Source organism: Zingiber officinale, chromosome 6B (assembly GCF_018446385.1).
Source record: "Zingiber officinale cultivar Zhangliang chromosome 6B, Zo_v1.1, whole genome shotgun sequence".
NCBI lineage: Eukaryota > Viridiplantae > Streptophyta > Magnoliopsida > Zingiberales > Zingiberaceae > Zingiber > Zingiber officinale.
In genome coordinates, this window is record NC_055996.1 from 2,570,357 (window position 1) to 2,596,164 (window position 25,808).

The 25,808-nt window shown below is 36.8% G+C and overlaps 1 protein-coding gene across 1 annotated transcript; it reads left to right on the forward strand.

Annotated features, from left to right (window-relative positions):
- Nucleotides 1-1,183: 1,183 nt before the first annotated feature.
- Nucleotides 1,184-25,594, forward strand: LOC121991701 (aldehyde dehydrogenase 22A1-like). Its single transcript, XM_042545709.1, has 14 exons — nucleotides 1,184-1,490; nucleotides 1,577-1,620; nucleotides 1,834-1,935; nucleotides 4,314-4,441; nucleotides 5,621-5,743; nucleotides 19,342-19,495; nucleotides 20,353-20,456; nucleotides 20,534-20,612; nucleotides 21,440-21,535; nucleotides 21,688-21,825; nucleotides 24,103-24,318; nucleotides 24,389-24,580; nucleotides 25,113-25,256; nucleotides 25,334-25,594. Exons 1-14 carry the CDS (start codon nucleotides 1,379-1,381, stop codon nucleotides 25,487-25,489), a joined length of 1,788 nt encoding a protein of 595 aa, XP_042401643.1. The 5' UTR covers nucleotides 1,184-1,378; the 3' UTR covers nucleotides 25,490-25,594.
- The last annotated feature ends 214 nt before the right edge of the window (nucleotides 25,595-25,808 follow it).

A 25,808-nucleotide genomic window follows, 5' to 3' on the forward strand; every position in this document is an offset into this window, starting at 1 on the left:
ATCAGACTTTCTCTTTCCTCAATCTCTTTCATCACATACTCTCTTCATTTTCTCTCATCACACTTTTCCTCTCTTTATTTTTTCCTATCACACTTTCTCTCTCATTATTCTTTTTCATCCTAGTTTTCTCTCACATTTATTTTTTTCTTTTATTTTCCTCTAAGAGTAAAAAAGGAAATTTAGGTTCATTCCGATAGAAAATATTTAACTAATCAAATATTATTTTTAAGAGTGATATCCATGCTCATACTTATTATCATTCTATAATACTATAATTCTCATTCTCATTCCGATTCTTAAGAGAGAACCAAATGCCACCTAAGTATATTAAAGAAAAAGAAAGGAAAATAAAACTATGACTTATATCAATAGAAAATAGAGCAGTGATAGGAGCGAAAACACACCGTAAAAAAGAGAAAAAAAACATATGAACACGCTCAATTTGCCATTAATGATTAGAGATGGCAATGAGTGGGGTAAAAGATGGATTTGTCATCTCCATCTCCACCCATGAAGTATAGCTCCATCCCATCCCTAATTTTATTTAATTAGGAAATTCTTATCTCTAATTTCATGGGAATTAAATCCTCGTCTCCATCCTTCTCTACTTCAAATGTCATTTGGTTAAAAAAACTTTTAATTTTCAACCTCTTTTATAAAAATAGTAATTCAAGAAAGTAATTATAAAAAATTATATTATTATTATTATTATCATCATCATAAGAGAGGATTGAGATAGGGATAGCATCTCCTACTCACTCCCATTTAATTTACAATAATTTAAAAAATCTCCAAATCCAAACCTAAGATCGGAAAAAAAAAACTCTCAGAATATATCCCCGTTTAAAATTTCTCCACAGGCTAGGCATAGGCTAATTTGTCTACGAGAAGTTTCAAATTATATGTGTCACTACACACGACATAAATGATTTGTCTTTTATGATCAAGCGAACCCAAAATTGAGGCCAGAGGTAACGACCAAGCATAGACTACAACCGCCATGTCTCGAAATCTTTTCTTCATATTTTTTATTTTTTATTACATTAACAATAATAATAATCATTTATATTTAAAATAAATGTTATCTTCGTTATATTAGACAAATATGTATATATTTTTAATAAATATAAAAGTTAAGTGCGTTTTATTTATTTTTTCTTAACTCTGAAACTAAATTGAGCATTGATCTAAAAGGTAACTCGTGAATGCTGGCAGATGACTCAGAATCATTCAAAAGCAGGCTCTCAATTTGTTTCCATAAAAGAGTTCAGTCACTCTCCTAACTGTGCCTTGCTGCATTCCCCGGTTATTCCCCTCAAAACGTCCTACGGTCCTAGGGTTTCTAACCCCCCTCCTCCATTGATTGCGGGCTCCGGCAATGGCGTTCTGGTGGCCCCTGATTGTTCTCGGCGTCGCCTACTTGGTCTGCCGCTTCCTTCTGATGCTCATCCCACCCAACGTCCCTTCAATCGAGGTCGATGCGTCCGATGGTAGCTTCTCCGATCCATTTTTTCTCTTTCTCTCTACGACTTTTGGGGCGTTTGGTTTTCTGATTACTAGTTCTTCTTTGATTCAGTAATGGAAGATGGGAGCCAGACCATGGAGAACAGCTATATCTATGTGATAATCTTAAATGCTTTTAGTTTCAGATGCATTTCTGCAGTTCCTTTTGTTTTTCTTTTGCCCTTTTTAATTCCAGTGTTTTTTTGGTAATTTTATCGGGTTTTTTTTTTTTAAGTTCCATTTATGTCTCTCTAGTAGCATGGATTCTGTACTAAACCTGCGCCTCACCGAGAGGTCTGAACCTCGAAAATTTGATTGCCTATGTTGCAGATACCAAGGAAGGGGAAAATGGCACAAGCAGACATGGTTCGATGCTATGAGCCTGCCACCATGAAGTACCTCGGAGTTTTTCCGGCTTTGACACCAGATGAGGTTGATTATGGAACATTGTAATCAATTTATGGGTATCTGAACAACATGATTTCATGAACATGCCTTTTATATAGTGAATATATGTTGTCCGGCATGAACTGACGCTCTAGGTGGTAACTTTGTTAAATAAATTATACATAATATTTACTTAACTAGTTTCATTTTCTACTTAAGCTAATTGTTTGGAGATTCCTTTATGTGTTGGGCGCATTTCAATCCTTAGATATTGGAATCCTTCTTTTTATATTGGGACATATTCTAGGTATGTTCTTCATTCTGCTTGAAGGGGGAGGCCACATGTTTGATTATAAAGCTCAGTCTCTCCTCACCTTTGCTGCATTTGCTGTCTATCACAGAAAAAATCTTCTCCTTTATACTACATTTATAGGTACCCACGAATACCCCAATATTATGCACATTTATTTTGGGTAAATATTTATCATATTGGTCAGTCATAGGTAGAAGAATAAAAAGCAGACATGGATATGTGCCTAGTCTAGGTACAGGTTACATAATCAGGTTGAAATTCAAGTTTGAGTAGTAAGAAAAATGCAAGTACTCAATCCACTGCTACCCTTTAAGTGCAAAAAATAAAACAATTGTATTGAAAAAGCATTAGCGGCCTAAATAAGTATTCAGAAAAAGGAGGAACATGAAATTGAAAAAACAAAAAAAAAAGTGCAGAAAGAGGACACAATTCTCATGGAGTCTAGAAAAGGTGACAATAGTGAAAAAAGGGCAACAATTGTAAAATGACAGGAAACTTAGTTGCAATTAACATTTCTTCTCACTCAGAGTAGATGTTGGAATCTTAACCTCGTTTTTCTTTATAACATATTATTGCTCTTTATCACAGGTTGTAATCTCAATTCTAACTTAGCCTCTCTTTCAATGTTTTCTCTCTTTTCACTTGAACAGAAGACAAAATTTTGTATGGTCCCTTCTCTAAATCTCCTCTTCTCAGTCTTTCTCCAGGTGTTAGCCTTTGTCATAAGAGCACGTATTAGAAAACATCAATTTAGTTTTCTGTAAATTTTCACAATTTGGCACTTGACAGATCATATCAACTCGTTGACATCAATCCAAAATGTCACATTGTTGAAATCTCTCAAGTTGCACAAGTATTGTGCCTTCATTTTGTCGAGTGTCTTATTATTGTTTTCTATTTGTAGGACTCTTGTTGCTCTACATAACAAGTTGTACAAGTATTAATAAATAATAGTCATATAAGAGCAAATAGTTATATGCTAGTAACATAGTCAATAGTTCAGTGCTCCATTGAGTATTTAGCCACTAGGTCTTCCACTGGTGTCATGTATCTATGACTATAATTATTTTCCTTTTAGTAAGACCTAGAATATATCCCTCTAAGTTGTACTCACAACTCATAGAGTTGGTATTATGTCCATGGTTTCACTTGTCTTTTTTTTTTTGGATAAATAAAAGTATATTGAATTCAAAGAAAAAAAGGGGTACAAACGTGATTAGGCAAGCCCAATCACCAACATCAACCACCCCATATGGTTAATAGGAAGTCATCAGACACACCCCAATGAAACCACTAGTCCCTACGAGGTACTTATGTATGACGCAACGTCAAATCAAAGTATACTCCCAAATACCGGTACATATGAGTTTGCACACTCTGAAGATCTTCTCAATATCCAACTATCCCTCTCCAAAGGAACTACTATTCCTCGCTCGCCAAACATAATGAATCATGGAAGACAAGGCACAGGCCTTTGTTGACACCCTACTCTCGGTAATATCTCCCAAAGACTCGCATCATCCGCCTATATGTAGACATCTCTTGTCATATATGAAGTCATTCTTTAATCCTCCTCCAAAGCTCCGCAATAGGGGGACACCCAAAGAAAAGATGCTCTGGACTCTAGCACCTGATGGTAGAAGGTGCCTGTATATCTCTAGTGGGGAGACGTCATTGCACCAACATCCAAAATGTAACTGCCGGGCTCGGTTGAATATATGCCTTCCACGTGGTTTGAACCCATGGTTTCTTAGGGCTAGGGTGCCTAAAGAAATCATAAGCCTGAGTCACTCCATCATCCTGAGTAAACCAATCTACCATCATCTATCCAGTAGCCTCCGGTTTCATGTGTCTGTTAATTTCCTGATGGGGGTACAATAATGAGATGATGGAAAATCAACTTGCCCCAGTATTGTAAGTGTTTCCCGATCACATTAGTTTGGTTGAGACAAGAATATTGTAGGATTGGTCATGATGCCATTAACTTTGAACTAACAATTTGGAGTCTCAGTATTGAGTTGTTTTTTGAAAACTATATCCTTTTCTTTTGTCTTGGACATTTCTTTTGGTTTGTGGCTTTTGACTAATTGTTTTTGCATTTTCTTTTCAGATTAGAGAGCATGTTGCACAAGCCAGGGAAGCACAAAAAATATGGAAAAGTAGCAGCTTCCGTCAAAGACGCCAATTCTTGAGAATCCTTCTGAAGTATATAATTGAGCACCAGGAACTTATTTGCCAGTGAGTAAATTATTTTATTTTCTATGTAATTGTTATATATTTGTTCCACAGATATTTCTGGTAATTGTATCAATTTTTTAGCCATTGGGAACACTAGTTTTTCTGTTATTGAGTTGGAGCTGAGTCACTCAGCATATATGGGCAATTTTGATGTATAAAGGGCATCATAAAATCCACACCTGATGTGATGTGGATATTTATCCTTTTTGGACATGTTTGATAGAAATTTACATTCATGTAGTCAACCTCAAATATTTGAGACTTGTGACTTATTGGTGTAACCTTTTAGAATATGTTTAGTTAGGAATAAAGTTGTCAGAATGGAAATCCAACCTAAAGAGTAACATGGTTTCATTGGATTGAATTTTAATATCTAAGCATAGGATCATAAAATATTAAACATTATAATTTTTAAACATTTGAAATGTAGTTTATTGGATTGTGTTATAAGTGTATCCAGCTTTGCATCATTCTCTAATATGATAAACAATAACTAAAATGATTCATTTTTAATAATGTTATATAACTATTAAATTGCCATATTTCTATGTTGCAAATTGTAATTTTTATAAGATTGTTGACAATGATAACAAATGATTCTTCTCCTTTGAAGTTAAAACAGTTCTAGTATAATCTTAAGTTGTATTGGAAGGTATTTTGTATGTAAAAGATTATCTATTATGGCTAAAATTCAAGTTTTAAAATGTCTATGCGAAATGTAAGTAAATTCTATATTATTGTTAGGATTGAGAACCTACATAACAATTGCAAGTCAACTTGGAATTGCATAGTAGGTTCATGGGATCCCAACAATCCAGATCGTAAGCTATCTTTACATCGTTTAGTCCAATTTGGACTGTAGGATTCTAAGATTCTAAGGTCCCAATCACAAACTTGACAGCCATGGTCACTTGGGATTCATCGCTTGTGGTTGTATCTTCTTTGGATATGTTTATTGAACATGCTCTAGCTTAGTTTCATCTTTTTGATGACCAAGTTTTTTTGACTAATATTATGGCTTATTTTGGTTTGTATGATGGCAGTGATCTGAAGGAAGCTTTCCTATGAATTTCTTTACATATTAATGGAATATTCTGTCATACATTCTGTATGCTTGCAATCAATGTTGAAGGATGAACTTTAGTACAAAACTATCCAATGATTGTGTGCTTGTTCTAGGATTTCTTCTCGGGATACTGGAAAGACTATGGTCGATGCTTCTTTAGGAGAAATTATGACAACATGTGAAAAGATTACTTGGCTTCTAGCTGAGGGCGAAAAGTGGTTAAAGCCTGAATACAGGTCAAATATCATATCTCACTTCAAGACTAGCTGCATATTTCATTTGCATGCAAATTATGTATTTCTTTTACCATTTTCCCCCAAAACAATGCATATGTTACTTCATGGAGTGTGACTCTAATTTTGCAGTAAGAATTTCTTTAAATTTGTCTTTGTATTTATATTTGTTCGTTCCTCCCATAGCTTTTGATATTGCAATACCCATGTCCAAAACCTTCAGGCGCCACTATGGCTAGATAGGTCACAACTATTCTTAGAAAAATTGACATTAACTCTTATCATTTGACTACAGATACATTTCAATTCATCACTCAATCAATCAAGATAGGTGGGGAAAGTGAATTAATTGCAGCAAATGTAGAAATGGAGTATCCTTCTTTACAACGACTTGTAGAAGAAATAACATCAACTACTGAACAGATCTATTCAACAAGTATCGTAATCTCTCTATATCGCCCTCCCACAGATACGGCAATGGGACCACCTGGGTATCCCCCAGCAATACCACTAATCCTCTTGCTTTTCAACCAATATATGAGCAACATCCGCCAAAAGCAAAGTTTCGAGGAGGAATGAACAATGACTCTTCCATCTGCACAGCAGCAGAGTGAAGCATTATTCGTAATCCTTGAACAAATAAATCTTTTTGATGATGCTTTTTCTAGATGGGAATCCATTACGAAGAATTTTGTGGCAGCGCAATCATTCTCAAATACCAAGGAGAAAGTAGAATTTATTGAAAATCTTTTGGGGGAAATTGAAAAAAATAACTTGGATACAATGGAGAATGACCTATGCTACAGAATATGATGCTCTCATAACAATCAGTGAAGGAAGAGAAGGGACTCAAAATATATTATCCCAAATGAGAAGGGTATTCTCTGCGGAAGATCCTACCCAAGGGTCTACTGAAATTCAAAACTCCACCAATAGAGATCTTGAGAAGCTATCCTGTGACAACGTAAAAAACATAATCCAATATATCAATGACTATATGAGGTTAGCAGCCAATACTGGAAGATTATATGCAGGACCGGAGTTATCAGAAAAATTCTGGCTCAAAATGCCAGGGGACCTTGGTAATCGGATCAAAGCAGTCTTTGAAGCAAAGCATCCGGGTTTAACAATAGGAGTATTTCCGAGGATCAAATTCGCCCATAAGTTCCTAGAACAAGAATGTAAGGATGCAGCATTCAAAAGATCACTAAAAGATTTGTCTTTTTTAGCCAAATACCAATTCTTGGCTACTATCAGAAGGTTGGAACCAAGAAGATGGGAGTAAGGCAATCAAAAACCTATAAAGGTAAGCCGCATAATTCCCATGCAAGAATTGAGAAAAGAAAACACTTACTCAGAAATAAAAAATGTAAGTATTATTTATGTGGGCAAGAAGGACACTTCGCCAGAGATTGTCCTAATGAAAAACGAAATGTGAAGAGAGTTGCTATATTTGAGCAACTAGACCTATCAGATGACTGTGATATACTCTCGATTCAAGAAGGAGAAGCATTTTCAGTTTATCTGAAGGAGAAGATGGCATATATGAGGTACAGCAATCTCTTCAATTCAATACTATATATATGCTTGGCCTGGAAGATGGAGGGTATCGGCAACAAGTTCGATTAACTGAAGCACAATATAATTGCCTACATCAATGGAGGCACAATGAGAGAATATTTGCTCCTCATTCCCATATATATACTTGCTGCAACGGGCAACGGTGCAAAGGGCAAGAATACACTGCCCAGAATGCTCCCTCACGGTCTGCAATATCTGTGGACCTTATTATTTCAACAAAGAGGTACCGGTTACCCCTGCCCCTGTTACAATATTTAATCCTAATAATTTAATAAGGAGCAACGAAATTACATTATATGGTGTGAGGAAGAAATAAAAAGATTGCAGGAAGAAGTTAAATACTTCAAAACCCAATATGAAGCACTACAACTGGAGAAGGATTTACAAAAGGATTTCCAAGATTTGGAAGAACAAGATGAGGAAGCTGCTCATATGCTGATAGAAGAAGTAGCTGCCTCTAATTCAAGCCCCAGGTTGGTAAAAAATATGTTGTATAATTTAACGGTTGAAATAGATATTCTAAGAATTCCAAAGTTCAAGCTAAAGGCAATACTTGATACGGGGGCTACTACCTGCTATGTTGATCAGAGGTCAGTTCCAAAAGACTCATTAGAACAGAATACATTTACAGTATGCTTCAGTGGAGTGAATTCACAGCAAACCGCAAAGATGAAGCTAAGGAACGACAGGATGATGATCGGTGACAACATTTTTCGAATTTCTTATACTTATAGTTTCCCTATGACTTTGGGAGATAATATCCAATTTATTATTGGATGCAACTTTATAAGAGTCATGCATGGAGGACTTCGGATTGAAAGGAATACGGTAACATTCTATAAGAATTTAACTACTATCAATACGTTACCTACTGTAAATGCAGCTATAGAGGAACTGGAGTTAGAAGAAGAAGAGTACATTCAAATCAGAGAGATGGTTCATATCTCAGTTGAAAAAAGAAATTTATCTTTTGAACAGAAGTTTGGACCACTCCTACAGAAATTAAAGAAGCAAGGAATTATTGGAGAAAATCCTCTGCAACACTGGCAGAAGAACAAAATTGTATGCCAGTTGGATATTAAGAACCCAGAATTTATTATCGAAGACAGACCTCTAAAGCACTTAACTCCTATTTAGAATGAAGCCTTCTCAAAGCATGTTAAAGCTCTATTAGATCTGGGTATTATTCGACCTAGCAAAAGCAGGCATCGGACGACGACAATTATTGTAAACTCTGGAACTACTATTGACCCGATTACAAAGGAGGAGAAAAAGGGAAAAGAAAGGTTAGTATTCAATTATAAGCGCCTAAATGACATAACACACAAAGACTAGTACAGTTTACTTGGTATCAATACCATCTTAAAGAAGGTCAGTAATAGTTGCATTTTCTCTAAATTTGATTTAAAAAGTGGATTTCATCAGGTTGCTATGCATCCTGATTCCGTTGAAGGGACGACATTCTGGTCCTGATGGACTATATGAATGGCTAGTTATGTCATTCGGCCTTAACAATGCACCAGTGGTTTTCCAAAGAAAAATGAATTTATGTTTTAAGAGGACAAAAGATTTTATTGCCGTATACATAGATGATATTATGGTATTCTCTCCGGATGAAAGAAGTCATGAGCAGCAACTCTAGAAAATGCTCAGTATTTGCCAAGGAAAATGGGTTGATATTAAGCCCAACAAAGATGAAAATTGTCGTATCAGAAATTGAGTTTTTGGGTGCTATTATTGGCAATTGCAGAATTAAGTTGCAACCTCATGGGATTACAAAGATTATAGATTTTAATGACAATGAACTAAAAATCGTCAAGGGAATGAGGTCTTGGCTAGGGCCGTTGAACTATGCTAGAAACTACATCCCAAACTTGGGAAAATTACTTGGACCCTTGTATGCTAAGACATCCCCCAATGGAGAAAGAAGATTAAATCAGCAAGACTGGGAGTTAATTTGTCAGATTAAAACCAAGGTGAAACAATTACCAGACCTTGAGCTACTTCCACCAGAATGTTATATAATTCTTGAAGTGGATGGGTGTATGGACGGATGGGGTGAAATCTGTAAATGGAAAAAGAAGAAGTTTGATCTTGTTTCTTCGGAAAAAATCTGTGCTTATTCAAGTGGTAAATTCAATCCACCAAGTCAACAATTGATGCGGAGATCTACGCAGTCATGAATACAATGGAAGCCTTAAAAATATATTTCCTAGATAAATCTGAGCTCCTTATTAGAACAGACTGCCAAGCAATTATTAGTTTCTTTGGGAAAACGGCTAATCATAAACCTTCTAGAGTGAGGTGGATCTCCTTCATGGACTATATTACCGGTGTTGGACCGACAGTACAATTTGAACATATAGACGGAAAAAACAATCATGTAGCTGACTCTTTATCCCGTCTAATTTATGTGTTAATATTTTCAGAATGGTCGGAACATCATTTAGGTCAACTGGCGTTACTAGCACCAACCATCAAGGAAGTCACGAACCAGCCACATCGGCAAGCTCATGAACTACTGAACAAAATGATTCGAGTCCTCTTGATATCGTTGAACAATACCAACGAAAGATTGATGCAAGACATAGAAGACCAGTCCCACTTGACGAATACCACCAAATCTCAGAAGATCTTCACACTATTGAACAAAGAGTGGCCATCCGAACTGTCAATGTTTTACAACAGCTCAGGTTTATCCATTCCCTTAAGCGACAAGAATGCAACAAGAGTCGAGGAAAGGATAATTGGTGGAACGGCTGGTACCCGGCAGTAGAACAATGCGACAAACAGCTATCACATGCTGTGTATCTTCTTCAAGATTGCATGACAAGAATGGGCAACTTTAAAGTTTGAAGACAACGGGCGTGATGGACCCAAGATAAAGAAGTTTCGCGCGTGCTAAAGAACCTATAGTTAAAGATGAGCAATAATGCACTACTTTCTAAAAAGTAGATGCGCTGTGAGATGTAAATGAGTAGATAAGGTACTACTTTCCCAAAAGTAGATGTTGACATCTTCCTATCTTCTTATCAACAAACGTGATGATGGGTCCCAATGAGCACCCAGCGTTTGCTATAAGAAAGGTAGCATAGCCTCTTGCAAGGGCATCGAGCGTTCACTCGAACCTTACATGAGGGATTAGTACTTGCTTGTAAGTGTGCTTTTAACTTATCAAAAATCCAAAAACCTTCCGTTTGTGCACCTTGACCCTGGTATCAGAGCTTGTCATACTCTTGCTACTTAAGCTGTTGGTATTATGCAACCCTGAGAAACAAAAGGACAGATCCTAACTTGGCAAAGACGGCAAGGAAGGCCTAAGACGACCAAGGGCACATCTGTATGAGGTTCTCCGGGAAGGAATTGCCCTCGCCCAAAGAACAAGAGTCCTTGTAAGCACCTCATAAAAACCCGGAATTGCCCTCGCCCAAAGAACAAGAGTCCCTGTAAGCACCTCATAAAAACTTATCAGAACTTACAGGGACTCTTGTTCTTTGGACGAGGGCAATTCCTTCCCGGGGAACCTCATATAGATGTGCCCTTGGTCGTCTTAGGCTCATTGGGCCCCATTATCACGTTTGTTGATAAGAAGATAGGAAGATGTCAACATCTACTTTTGGGAAAGTAGTGCCTTATCTACTCATTTACAGCTCACAGCGCATCTACTTTTTAGAAAGTAGTGCATTATTGCTCATCTTTAACTATAGGTTCTTTAGCACGCGCGAATCTTCTTTATCTTGGGTCCATCACGCCCGTTGTCTTCAAACTTTAAAGTTGCCCATTCTTGTCACACAATCAAGAAGAAGATACGCAGCATGTGATAGCTGTTTGTCGCATTGTTCTACTGCCGGGTACCAGTCGTTCCACCAATTATCCTTTCCTCGACACTTGTTGCATTCTTGTCGCTTAAGGGAATGGATAAGCCTGAGCTGTTGTAAAGCATTGACAGCTTGGATGGCCACTCTTTGTTCAATAGCGTGAAGATCTTCTGAGATTTGGTGGTATTCGTCAAGTGGGACTGGTCTTCTATGTCTTGCATCAATCTTTCGTTGGTTTTGTTCAACGATGTCAAGAGGACTCGAATCATTTTGTTCAGTAGGTCCTGAGCTTGCGGATGTGGCTGGTTCGTGACTTCTTGGATGGCTGGTGCTAGTAACGCCAGTTAGCCTAAATGTTGTTCCGGCCATTCTGAAAATATTATCACAGAAATTAGACGGGATAAAGAGTCAGCTACCTGATTATTTTTTCCGTCTATATGTTCAAATTGTACTGTCGGTCCAGCACCGGTAATATAATCCGTGAAGGAGATCCACCTCACTCTAGAAGGTTTATGATTAGCCGTTTTCCCAAAGAAATTAATAATTGTTTGGCAGTCTGTTCTAATAAGAAGCTTAGATTTATCTAGGAAATAGATTTTTAAAGCTTCCATTGTATTCATGATTGCATAGATCTCTGCATCAATTGTTGACTTGGTGGATTGAATTTACCACTTGAATAAGCACAGATTTTTTCCGAAGAAACAGGATCAAACTTCTTCTTTTTCCATTTACAGATTCCACCCCATACACCCATCCACTTCAAGAATTATATAACATTCTGGTGGGGGTAGCTCAAGATCTGGTAATTGTTTCACCTTGGTTTTGATCTGACGAATTAACTCCTAGTCTTGCTGATTTAATCTTCTTTCTCCATTGGGGGATGTCGTAGCATACAAGGGTCCAAGTAATTTTCCCAGGTTTGGGATGTAGTTTCTAGCATAGTTCAACAGCCTTAGCCAAGACCTCATTCCCTTGACGGTTTTTAGTTTATTGTCATTAAAATCTGCAATCTTTGTAATCACATGAGGTTGCAACTTAATTCTACAATTGCCAATAATAGCGTCCAAAAACTCAATTTCTGGTACGACAATTTTCATCTTTGTTGGGCTTAATATCAACCCATTTTCCTTGGCAAATACTGAGCATTTTCTGGAGGTGCTGCTCATGACTTCTTTCATCCGGAGAGAATATCATCTATGTATACGGCAATAAAATCTTCTGTCCCCTTAACATAAATCCATTTTTCTTTGGAAAATCGTCGGTGCATTTTTAAGGCCGAATGACATAACTAGCCATTCATATAGTCCATCAAGGACCTAGAATGTCGTCCATTCAACGGAATCAGGATGCATAGCAACCTGATGAAATCCACTTTTTAAATCAAATTTAGAGAAAATGCAAATATTACTGACCTTCTTTAAGATGGTATTGATACCAGGTAAACTGTACTGGTTTTTGTGTGTTATGTCATTTAGGCGCTTATAATTGAATACCAACCTTTCTTTTCCCTTTTTCTCCTCCTTTGTAATCGGGTCAATAGTAGTTCCAGAGTTTACAATAATTGCCGTCGTCCGATGCCTGCTTTTGCTAAGTCGAATAATACCCAGATCTAATAGAGCTTTAACATGCTTTAAGAAGGCTTCATTCTGAATAGGAGTTAAGTGCTTTCGAGGTCTGTCTTTGATAATATATTTTGGGTTCTTAATATCCAACTGGCATACAATTTTATTCTTCTGCCAGTGTTGTAGAGGATTTTCTCCAATAATTCTTTGCTTCTTTAATTTCTGTAGGAGTGGTCCAAACTTCTGTTCAAAAGATAAATTTCTTTTTCCAACTGAGATATGAACCATCTCTCTGATTTGAATGTACTCCTCTTCTTCTAACTCCAGTTCCTCTATAGCTACATTTACAGTAGGTAACGTATTGATAGTAGTTAAATTCTTATAGAATGTTACCGTATTCCTTTCAATCCGAAGTCCTCCATGCATGACTCTTATAAAGTTGCATCCAATAATAAATTGGATATTGTCTCCCAAAGTCATAGGGAAACTATAAGTATAAGGAATTCGAAAAATGTTGTCACCGATCATCATCATGTCGTTCCTTAACTTCATCTTTGCGGTTTGCTGTGAATTCACTCCACTGAAGCATACTGTAAATGTATTATGTTCTAATGAGTCTTTTGGAACTGACCTCTGATCAACATAGCAGGTAGTAACCCCCGTATCAAGTATTGCCTTTAGCTTGAACTTTGGAATTCTTAGAATATCTATTTCAACCGTTAAATTATACAGCATATTTTTTACCAACCTGGGGCTTGAATTAGAGGCAGCTACTTCTTCTATCAGCATATGAGCAGCTTCCTCATCTTGTTCTTCCAAATCTTGGAAATCCTTTTGTAAATCCTTCTCCAGTTGTAGTGCTTCATATTGGGTTTTGAAGTATTTAACTTCTTCCTGCAATCTTTTTATTTCTTCCTCACACCATATAATGTAATTTCGTTGCTCCTGTATTAAATTATTAGGATTAAATATTGTAGCAGGGGCAGGGGTAACCGGTACCTCTTTGTTGAAATAATAAGGTCCACAGATATTGCAGACCGTGAGGGAGCATTCTGGGCAGTGTATTCTTGCCCTTTGCACCGTTGCCCGTTTGCAGCAAGTACATATATGGGAATGAGGAGCAAATATTCTCTCATTGTGCCTCCATTGATGTAGGCAATTAGATTGTGCTTCAGTTAATCGAACTTGTTGCCGATACCCTCCATCTTCCAGGCCAAGCATATATATAGTATTGAATTGAAGAGATTGCTGTACCTCATATATGTCATCTTCTCCTTCAGATGAACTGAAAATGACATCACTCTGGGCTTCTCCTTCTTGATCCGAGAGTATATCACAGTCATCTGATAGGTCTAGTTGCTCAAATATAGCAACTCTCTTCACATTTCGTTTTTCATTAGGACAATCTCTGGCGAAGTGTCCTTCTTGTCCACATAAATAACACTTACATTTTTTATTTCTGAGTAAGTGTTTTCTTTTCTCAATTCTTGCATGGGAATTATGCGGCTTACCTTTATAGGTTTTTGATTGCCTTACTCCCATCTTCTTGGTTCCAACCTTCTGATAGTAGCCAAGAATTGGTATTTGGCTACCAAAAGACAAATCTTTTAGTGATCTTTTGAATGCTGCATCCTTACATTCTTGTTCTAGGAACTTATGGGCGAATATGATCCTCGGAAATACTCCTTTTGTTAAACCCGGATGCTTTGCTTCAAAGACTGCTTTGATTCGATTACCAAGGTCCCCTGGCATTTTGAGCCAGAATTTATCTGATAACTCCGGTCCTGCATATAATCTTCCAGTCTTGGCTGCTAACCTCATATAGTCGTTGATATATTGGATTATGTTTTTTACGTTGTCACATGATAGCTTCTCAAGATCTCTATAGGTGGAGTTTTGAATTTCAGTAGACCCTTGGGTAGGATCTTCCGTAGAGAATACCCTTCTCATTTGGGATAATATATTTTGAGCCCCTTCTCTTCCTTCACTGATTGTTATGAGAGCATCATATTCTGTCGCATAGGTCATTCTCCATTGTATCCAAGTTATTTTTTCAATTTCCCCCAAAAGATTTTCAATAAATTCTACTTTCTCCTTGGTATCTGAGAATGATTGCGCTGCCACAAAATTCTTCGTAATGGATTCCCATCTAGAAAAAGCATCATCAAAAAGATTTATTTGTTCAGGGATTACGAATAATGCTCCACTCTGTTGCTGTGCAGATGGAAGAGTCCATGGCTCATTGTTCATTCCTCCTCGAAACTTTGCTTTTGGCGAATGTTGCTCATATATTGGTTGAAAAGCAGGAGGATTAGTGGTACTGTCAGCGCTGGGGGATACCCAGGTGGTCCCATTGCCGTATCTGTGGGAGGGCGATATGGAGAGATTACGGTAGTTGTTGAATAGATCTGTTCAGTAGTTGGTGTTATTTCTTCTACAAGTCGTTGTAAAGAGGATACTCCATTTCTACATTTGCTGCAATTAATTCACTTTCCCCACCACCTTCGCTTGGCAAAAGGGTTAATCCATTCAGATTCAGGATATGTATCCCATACTAGTTTGTCATCTGTATTAAGTTGAGATAAATACTAGATATAGTCCAGATAGGAGTCGTCAATGTCCTCATAATTTAGAGTAGGGTCCATAGAGGCCCCTGGGCTTGTATCCACTGCATGGTCTTGCTCAAAATCATTTTGGACAGAGTCATACTGAACAAGGACTGCTGCTGTTTCTCTTGGCATTAACAGGGAAAATATATCCTGGGTTGTAAAGTATTGAGGCTGTTGTGAAGTAGAGGCTTGACTTTGGGTTGATATATTCAAAGTCTCAGTTGACTCAAATCCTTTATTTCCTCTTTCTGTATAGCTAAGATGAGGTACTTCATAGACTTCAGGAAAGGCTATTTTTTCAAGTATCAGCTGCGCAATCTTTTGCTGCTGAGAAATATAAATTGGGAGGTTAGTTCTATTAAACAAAAGTACTTGAACTTCACCTCGATAGTCAGAGTCAATCAGCTCCGACTTCTACTCCTGTCTTCCATGCTAGTCCTGATCGTGAGCCTAGCCTTCCATAATAGCCATAAGGGATTTCGATCCGCAGACCCGCATGAATCAAGTCTCGGCCATATGGTTCAATAACTGCTGCATGACTTGCTAATATATCTAATCCAGCAGATCCCTCAGTATGCCTTGTAGGCGTAACTGCATATGGAGAGATTTTATTTATAAGAGTATGTGGTTCAGTTTTTGAGGAATACCTGTCTTCGTCATCTTGCTTTATTATCTGTTTTCCTTTTTCAATATAATCCTCCACGTCCCCATATAATTCGTAATATTCGTCAGCTGTTCCATCGTAATTTGTGAATACTCCTGGTTTTGTTTCAATTAGAACTGCCAGGATTTCTTGCATCTCTTCATCTTTATTATTATAAATCGGCTGCTCCAATGATTGTGCCGTCGCATAATTGCTAATGCTTAATGATATGCGTCCATCCATCATTGTCTGGCTATTTACTTCTGATGGTTGCATTGGTATAGAGACTTGGGTAGGGTTTATAACCTAATTTAATCCTTGCAGGTTTCTTGTGGAGAATCTTCTCCTAGGCAAAGCAGTAACCCCATGAGAGGTTAGATAATTTACCACTCCCTGCACTTCATAAGCAAACCCAACATTAGGTCTGTTAGAGAGCCTACCTACCATTCCTCTGGTGATTAATAGATTTGCTTCACTGTTCTGCCAGGCCTCATATCCCCTTGTGAGGATAGAGATTTGAATATTACGGTAGAAGTCTCCAATAGTCATCATGACTTCTGGAATTACATAAATCATCTGACTGCTTCGTGTCAGATCTACCTCCATTATTGCTAGAATAGCTTGATTGCCTTGCCATCGATTGTCTCTGAAAACTATGAGTGTCATAGTTCCTTCATGTTGTCTATGCAATATTTGGACACGTACCTGGAGGACACCCAGGTGGATATACTGCATGCGGCTTCTTTGTAGTTGCATAAAACTTTCTTCTTGAATGAAGTTTCTGTCAACTTGCTGATTATCAGTCACCAATATGGCTTCTTCATATCTATGTACATAAACTCTATGATGGGCATCATCCCGTCTGGAGTAATAAAGAACCTCTGCTGGTACTGTAGAGGCTTGCTCCTGTATTGATAGTTGTAACTGAGTTTTTGGCTCTAGCTGTTGTTCTAGAGTGTATCTTGATGATGTGCCACCAGTAAGTTGACGTCCAAGTCTCCTGGCTGCTTGTTGAGTGTTATAAAGACGTCGTTGATTTCTCCTGTAGCTCCTTATTTAATCTTCAAATAACGATGTTGTGGCTACTTGTTGCTGCTCTGTTCTGGTGGTGGCCATACTCCTTTTAATTTTTCCTACTCTTGTTTTAGGATTTTATATGGATCCTTAAATACTCTCAACTTTCTAGGTTTCTCTTTGGGTTTAGGTGGACCAAGAGAAAGATTTTGAAGTTTGGAAATTAAGCCTTGTGGGAGAGGGGGAGTATTTTGTTTTCGAAGGTCTTGCTGGATTTCTTTCAAAGTTTCAGCTATCTGAACAAGTAAATGGATTTGCGTATTGTTTTGTTTTATGATAGCAGCGATTCCAGGTGTAACACCTTGATAATCGCTTGGTTTAGCAAAACCAATAGAGGGATTTTCTATGGGCTCGATAGCAGATATGGCTTCACGATATGAAATTGTATTTCTTGAAGTAACAAAGGTGCTCATAAAAACTTATCAGAACTTACAGGGACTCTTGTTCTTTGGGCGAGGGCAATTCCTTCCTGGAGAACCTCATACAGATGTGCCCTTGGTCGTCTTAGGCCTTCCTTGCCGTCTTTGCCAAGTTAGGATCTGTCCTTTTGTTTCTCAAGGTTGCATAATACCAACAGCTTAAGTAACAAGAGTATGACAAGCTCTGATACCAAGGTCAGGGTGCACAAACGGAAGGTTTTTGGATTTTTGATAAGTTGAAAGCACACTTACAAGCAAGTACTAATCCCTCAGGTAAGGTTCGAGTGAACGCTCGATGCCCTTGCAAGAGGCTATGCTACCTTTCTTATAGCAAACACTGGGTGCTCATTGGGCCCCATCATCATGTTTGTTGATATATAAATCAACAGTCAAATCCATGTTCCAAGAAATCCATTTTTATGCATCTTCTTCTGCTCACTGCTCAAATATAATATACAAGAATAGATTTAAATAGGAATACCAATGATATAATGAAACCACAACTAGTTTATAGAGCATATAGATCTTCAAATTTGGATGCAACTATGGAAAATCCAACGCCAAATTCTAATTCTCAATATACATCAAGCCTTAAACACTAGACTCTGTATCTACACTCACAACTTGCTTTCCTAATAGATTATCCTCAAGTTAAAATCTCAACAACGTAAATTTCTCCTATTTTTTCCTCAGACATTGGTGGGACCATCCCGCCCTTCATTTTTTTTTTCTGGTCCACAAAATATATGTCATCTCCACTTCAAACACCATACACATACACAAATACGCACAGATCATAGCTCCAAATCACAAATCAAACCTTTACAAAATGACAACCCCAAGCACAAGAAAGGGCTTATAAATCCTACCTTTGATTGGAATATTTCAACTTTGGAACTTACCAAAATTGCTGCGGATTGTTGTTGACCCGATAGATTCTTCGTCGCATGTCACCCTCAGATGCACCTCATCAAAATTATATTTAAAGCATGTTGATTGACAACATAATTGAAATGCAATCGATTACTTAAGATGATGAAAGGAAAAAATCTCACCTCAAATAGATTTGATGCCGACGCTGATTGCCCAAGCTTATCCATTAGCACCTCAATCTGTTCCTAGACACTTTCTTGTCAATTCAGTTATCAACCAAATGTACAGATATCAATTTCTTTGTGCTATGCAGCCTAACTGCTCTCTGCAGAATCTTCTGTCTTCGTTCATAGCACGCCATCCAATAGAAATGGATGGGCTCACCATTTACCAATCTCCATACCCATAACATTGCTGCTCTAAGCAAATTGCTTCTCCTAACAATGTTTTGTTATGGAAGATTAATCTGCAGATAGCTTATTTTCTGAGACTGGCTGGGCTATGAAATGCTCTGTCATGCCTGTCTTCCCCTTGATGTTATATGGAAGGATCTGTTTGCTGAAATGGATGCTATAAATATAACATTGCACTATGAGAAGAATCAGTCATGTATCTTATGAACATTTGAATCTTTGAGATTAATTTGTTCTCTACCAAATGAGCTCACTGTCTGCATATATAAAATATAATTTGATAGGATGATACAAACTCACTATAGAAATCTTCTGGGACTCGTCTAGAGTGCTCATCTATGTGTTTCGACACCATAAATTGGTCAAAATTACTTTTCCAACAATCCTACTGGCATTTAACTGAGAAGATAAGCACGAATCTAAGGTGTATGTATCATTCTTAAGTCTTAACACCTTTCAGTATCTCAGTAATATCTATCTTATATATCATACAAATAGTATCTACTACTATAAAGTAACTAATGTTGTTAAATTAGTAAACTATGCAATTATCAAAAAGAGTACAACGTCATCAATCTTATGATGTTTTTAAAGTTATTATCTTTCCAGATCTTCTGGCCGCTCAATGTTGCATAAGAGAGCAAAAGTTGAATTCTATCCCCTTGGGGTCATTGGTGCCATTGTTTCTTGGAATTACCCCTTCCACAATGTGTTCAATCCCATGCTGGCAGCGGTATTTTCTGGAAATGCTGTTGTTATAAAGGTATTATTTAATCTTTTTGTTTTTCCTTTTTAATTTAATATCGTGTATTTAGAAGAACAATGCATTTCACTTAAGTAGTCTTATGAAGTTCTTCAGTAATCATGATTCATTGTGGAAATTGCATGGGGGATTATTTCTGTTGAAAGCTGACAATTATCTATTTGAAATTTTACAAATGAATTTTCTGTTTTCCATATGTTTGATTTGGCCTTCATTTCTAAGACAGCTTATCAAGGAAAATAGTCGCCTTACATCAAATTGAAGCAACTTATTAAAATTCTTTTTGCTAGTTTTTAGTAACCTAGCTTCTTCTGAAAATTCAACCACTGGAAACGTCAGTCTATTTTACATCTACATGGTTCATGAATAAAAGAGAGCTGGGATTGGGGGTTTTCCCATTTCAGAGTGGCCAGGGTTGCAAGGAAAACCAAATTACATGGCTTTTGTTGATATATGGGCAAACCATTTTATTTCTATTAATTATATTAAATTATGTGAGCTAGATTTAAAATGATGCAATTCTATCTGGGACCTCTTTGCAAAATCTATAATTCAGGCATGACTTGTGAACTCTTGTTTGATCCTATCAATGATTAACACAATTCGATGTATTATCTTTTCTCCTAATCTTTGAGAATCTTTATGTGCAAATGAAACATCTATTGACAGTCTCAGGGTCTTTATAGTTTGTATATTCTCATCTAGCATTAGGCGAGTCAATTTGATTTAAAATTAAGGTGGGGCGTAGATGCTATCCTCTGTTCATTATAATGCTGGACAAATTTGACTGGTCGGTTCAAATAATCATTGTCGATTATGAAATTTTCATTTGCTTGAATTGGAAAAGATTTATGTAGGTTTCGGAGCATGCAACTTGGTCTGGATGCTTTTATTTCCGAATCATTCAAGCTGCACTTGCTGCCGTAGGAGCTCCAGAAAATCTGGTTCACATAGTTACAGGGTATTGCTGGTTCAGGAATACATAGATGTTCTGCAAGCTATATCACATTTAAGTTTAATTTCTGATTTTACCCTTAGATTTGCAGAAACTGGGCAAGCACTTGTCTCTTCAGTTGACAAAATTATCTTTGTTGGTTCACCTGGCGTGGGCAAGATGGTAATCAGTTTCATTATTATTATTGTGACTTGTTTTTCTTGTGGAGCACGGCATCATCAAAGATAATGCCACTAAATTTTTGTACTTTTGATGTTATTTGTGCTTTAATAAGTGGAGTCAACCGCGTGCATTGTTGGTGCTTATTAACTATTGTATTGACCAGCAGTTGTTCGGTATAGTATGAAACAAGCTATATCTGGAGGGCTTCCAAGCAAAGATCAAGGATTCAAATCCATATCATGGTTTTATTGGGAGGGGATTAACCTTTTGCTCCTACACTAATAGGCTTCAATGGGGTCTTGTAGCCATCCTTGGTCAGGACGAAAAGAAAAAGCTTGTGATGTGCATCTCTTGCCTTGGAGACATAACCTTTGTTCAGTACATCTACCGAGATAGTCTATCCTCCAGTGCACTTGCATCTTATGGAAATATAGATATTCAAAATCCTAAAAATTATTTTCCTAGGAAAATATTTTCTGCAAAACAAAAAAAGTATTAAGTCTGTTAAAATTTGTGCTAGGATACCCATATATCCCATTAAAAGTTAGGAAAGAGATCTAACATTCCCCATAGGCATGAGTCTCTTTAGTTGCTGTTGTAAGTAGTGGTAGTATGAACAAGGTCTTAATTATTGTTGTCTTGATTAGCTTCTTTATTGGAAAGACTTCTAGGCTTCTGGTTGATGTTCTACTTTATAACTGTTAAGAACAAGTTTGCATGTAACATAAATGTCTTTCCATCAGTTCAAGGTTTTTGAATGCAATAACCTATGCTTGTGAAATTGTTTTTTACCTTATTCATAATGTCTTTGTTCATGATCATTTCAGATAATGCAGAAGGCTTCAGAGACCCTAATACCAGTCACACTTGAACTTGGTGGAAAAGATGCTTTCATAGTGTGCGAAGATGTAGATTTGCCTTCTGTATGATAAAAAGCTAATCCTTTTCTATTATTAGTGGAGCTTGTTTTATATATATATATATTTTCCCCTTATCATAAAAATCATATCTAGACAAAATGTTATATGCAAATATGCCAATTTCTGGCCTCTTCAATTTTAATTTGTTGTTTTAGGTTGTGCAAATTGCCATGAGAGGTGCTCTACAATCCGGTGGACAGAATTGTGCTGGTGCAGAAAGGTTCTATGTCCATAAAGACATCTATCAATCCTTTGTTACCCACATAGTCAAACTTGTGAAATCAGTTTCTGTTGTAAGTACAAATATCCAACAATCCTTTCCAGCAAATAGTTGACCATTGAAGTCTTAATTGAGTTCTAATATTTTCCCTCAACAGAAGTGAAAATAGATATATATGAGTATTGCTTCCCACTTCTGTTTTTACCTCTGCTTCTTTTATTAAAAACTAAAAGTAGAAGTTAGAAAGTACCACTTCATATTTGTCTTGGCCAACAATTTCTCATTATGAATTGTTTAGCAAGTGCTGTGACCAAATCTTTTACTTGATCCCTGAATTTGCTTTATTCTTGTGTCCAAAATTGAATTATTATCTTGATCTGGATGAATGAATATGACGCAAGAAGGGGGCAGGGAAGGAACATAGTTATGCTAATATTTTTACATGGTTTTCAAAATCTCCCACTTTAGGCTACATATGTGGCTGCCTACATTGCACAAGCCACATACCACATAGCATATGTTCTCTGCAAAAAAGAACTTATTTGAATCAATTTGACATTGTTGATTAATATTGACTTCTTTTTTTTTTTGCTGTGTGTGATTGACAGTTCTTTCTTTGTGAAAATATGAATTGGTTGCATCGATAAATAAATATGTTTTATTCCACATATATAGTCATTTCTATTGATATGAATATTTTGAATACTACATATGCCCCACAAACTGCAAATATATGTTATGTAGTGGGGTTGACAACATATTGCCTGCATATGCTTATGAAACCTTGCTTCTTTATAGGTTTTTCTTGGCCCATTCCCCTTCTCATCTTCCCTCAAATTCATCACCTCAATAAACATGCAAACCTCCATCCAATAAGCAAGCTATTGTTGTTTTTGCCTTTTGGTACTTGTTAATCTTTCATATCAATTTCCTTAGTTCCTTGTCCAGCTACTTTAATGTCTCATTTTCCCTAAATTCACAAGCATCATTTTTTCCTTAACAATTTTGTTTTGCTTTTTTTATAAGGTAAAGTTATCCCATTACCTTCAAGTATAGGAAGAAGTATTTTTCTGTGGCATTGAGATCCTTTTTTAGTTGGAGAGAAAATAGGGGAGAGAGAAACAGGTAGAAAGATTTAGGGAATTTAATTTTAAATGAGAAGAATCTATCTCTATTTACTAATGCTCATCTCCTCTTCCTCTCTCGCTTACCATCTTTTTTGACAACATTGCTGAACTAGTAGTGTTAAGACCTGAATCCAGAACTCCACATCGTTCAGTTTGTCTTCGATGCACCTCCATCTCACTCCCTTTGCCTTTGGCATCATGAGCAGTAATTGCTACGAGGAAGCCCAACAGGAGGTGACCAAGGAGCTTATCTACATTGTTGTTGTGGCTGAACCTCTACTTATATCACTTGTACATCAATTAATGATCTAATGGAGGATATTGAGGCAGTTGTAGTAAAAATCAGGGTGCTATTGGATGTTAGTGGTTCCACCTCCATGGATGATCACTATCAGGATGAGATTATAGAGGAAACAGTGCTTGAGGTGGTGGCTACGTGATTATGTGTATTCATAGTCTCAGTACAGTCCTTGTTCTTTCTAATTTTTCGTTTGGTTGACTGATCACCAGGAAGGCTATGATGATAGGGAGGGGAGTGATAGTGTTGAAGAGGACATGGAGGGAGGAAGTGGCTAAAATTAATAAAATTTTATTATCATTTTCTTATTTCTATCCGCTCAACAAGTAAAGATCTGAGTTTTCTGCCTCTCTTTGTCTATCTTCCCCTCCATATCTATCTTCCCTAGTTTCTATCTTCTCATTTAAGTCTCAAGTAAATGGAACTTCAAGGTTTCTGGTAATCTGGTTCATATTATTTTTTTAGAATCTTAGATAGTCTTATTAGTTGTCTTTATCATTTAGATACATATCTCATTTTGCCTAAATTGACAAGTAAAAATAAGTGATTCATGATGTAGATTATTTTTTAGCATCATGTGATTGTTGTTAGATTATTTATCATTATTAATTTTATTTTATGGAAGAAATACTAATTTGATTGCCATTATTTTAAGGTACGGAAATTTCCTTCACATAATCTCATAATACAAAATTGTTTGACACTAGAGATGAGAATATGAGATGACATTTGACTGGTCTTTCCTGTAATGTGACATACAATGTAACTAGTTTTTACAAGTTTGTTATCATCAGTGCTACATAAAAGCTAGATATTGCATTTTGATAGGCTGACTGTTCGATTAAGCTTGACTATATTTATATAAGAGTTGATTGTCTAACTCGCCTAGGGTCTTGATTTTTCTCTTGTTTGAGCATCTTTGTAGGGACCTCCATTAGCTGGAAGGTATGATATGGGTGCTATTTGTATGCAAGAACACTCGGAGAAGCTTCAAAATCTCGTGAATGATGCATTAGACAAAGGAGCTGAAATTGTAGGAAGAGGAAGCTTTGGCCATTTGGGGGAAGATGCTGTTGATCAGTTTTTCCCTCCAACTGTGATAGTGAATGTTAATCACACAATGAAATTAATGCAAGAGGAGGTAGCTAATATGCCTCATGCATTAACTTGTGTTCCTTGCTCTGGTTTCTAAGATTAGCTATGTTTTGTAGGCTTTTGGGCCAATCATCCCAATTATGGAGTTTAGTTCAGATGAAGAGGTTATTAAACTTGCAAATGATTCAAATTATGGTCTTGGTTGTGCTGTTTTCTCCGGAAGCCAGAAACGTGCAATTGCTATAGCTTCTCAATTACATTGTGGTATAGCAGCTATCAATGATTTTGCTTCTACTTACATGTGCCAGGTAAATATTAACATCTGTTCTTGAACATCATCATCATCAAAACAATTATTGAATCCTTTGGTCATTTGAAATCCATATAATATCATCCTATTTTCTCTCTACTTTTCAAAAGTCGGTAACTAAAATTTAAAGTTAAAGGGTTGAGGTCACAGGTGAGGGAGTTAGTGAACTTAGTGTCCATTATTGTACCTGAGTCTTTATCTCCTCCCAGTGAAAATCTTTTGGCAAATAAATGGCATCCTTATATGATGTTGTACAGCACAACCATTGTCATCGTGTATAATAGCAGCACGCTGAATAGATATTTATAGGAACCATCAATTTGCTTTCATGGGCATGACTTGGAAAAACCTAATGTTTAGTTCTTTTCAATTGGTGTTATGCAAGCTTGGCAACATACAAGGGAATTGCTATCCCTTTTTTATGTTTTGTCAAAGAGATTGATATTGGAATCATTTTAAGGAAATTTAAAGAAAACATATGTTGAAATAAGACATGATGTTTTATTTCTAACTTGTCTTCCTTGATTTAGTCATTGCCCTTTGGTGGAGTAAAGCACAGTGGATTCGGGAGATTTGCTGGTGTCGAAGGACTGCGGGCTTGCTGTCTGGTGAAGTCAGTAGTTGAGGATCGATGGTGGCCTTTTATCAAAACAGTGATACCGAAACCCATCCAGGTCAGCTATTATATCTCATCACAACTGAAAGGTTGCTGATTTTGCTAAACCACTAACTTTTGTTGCATTTTGGACAGTATCCAGTTTCAGAGAATGCCTTTGGGTTCCAGGAATCTCTTGTCGAAGCTCTCTATGGCCTTTACATACGGGATAGGCTCTGGTCGCTGGTTAATGTAATGAAGATCATTTCAGCACACAACTCCAAATCTGAGAATACGAAGAAAAGGCAGTAACCAATGTTAATGTAAACTTCTTTTCAGTGCCCGTGACAATCACATACTGTAAACTGCGCTGTATCGACTTTGATTATGATTTGTGCTGTGGCTGTGTCAGTCTTATGCTTGCGTAGATCATTCTATCCCCTTTACAGAGTTGATATCTATTTCCTTATAAATATAAATTTGTTTGCATTTATATATGTAATATTATTGTTATAAAACCCATTACTTTTTCCACCTTTCCCAGTGCTTAACTTGAGATACAGCCTTATCTCTTTTTTTTTTAAAAAAAAAAAAAAACTTGACCTAATCCTCACTTCTCATGAAATTGCCA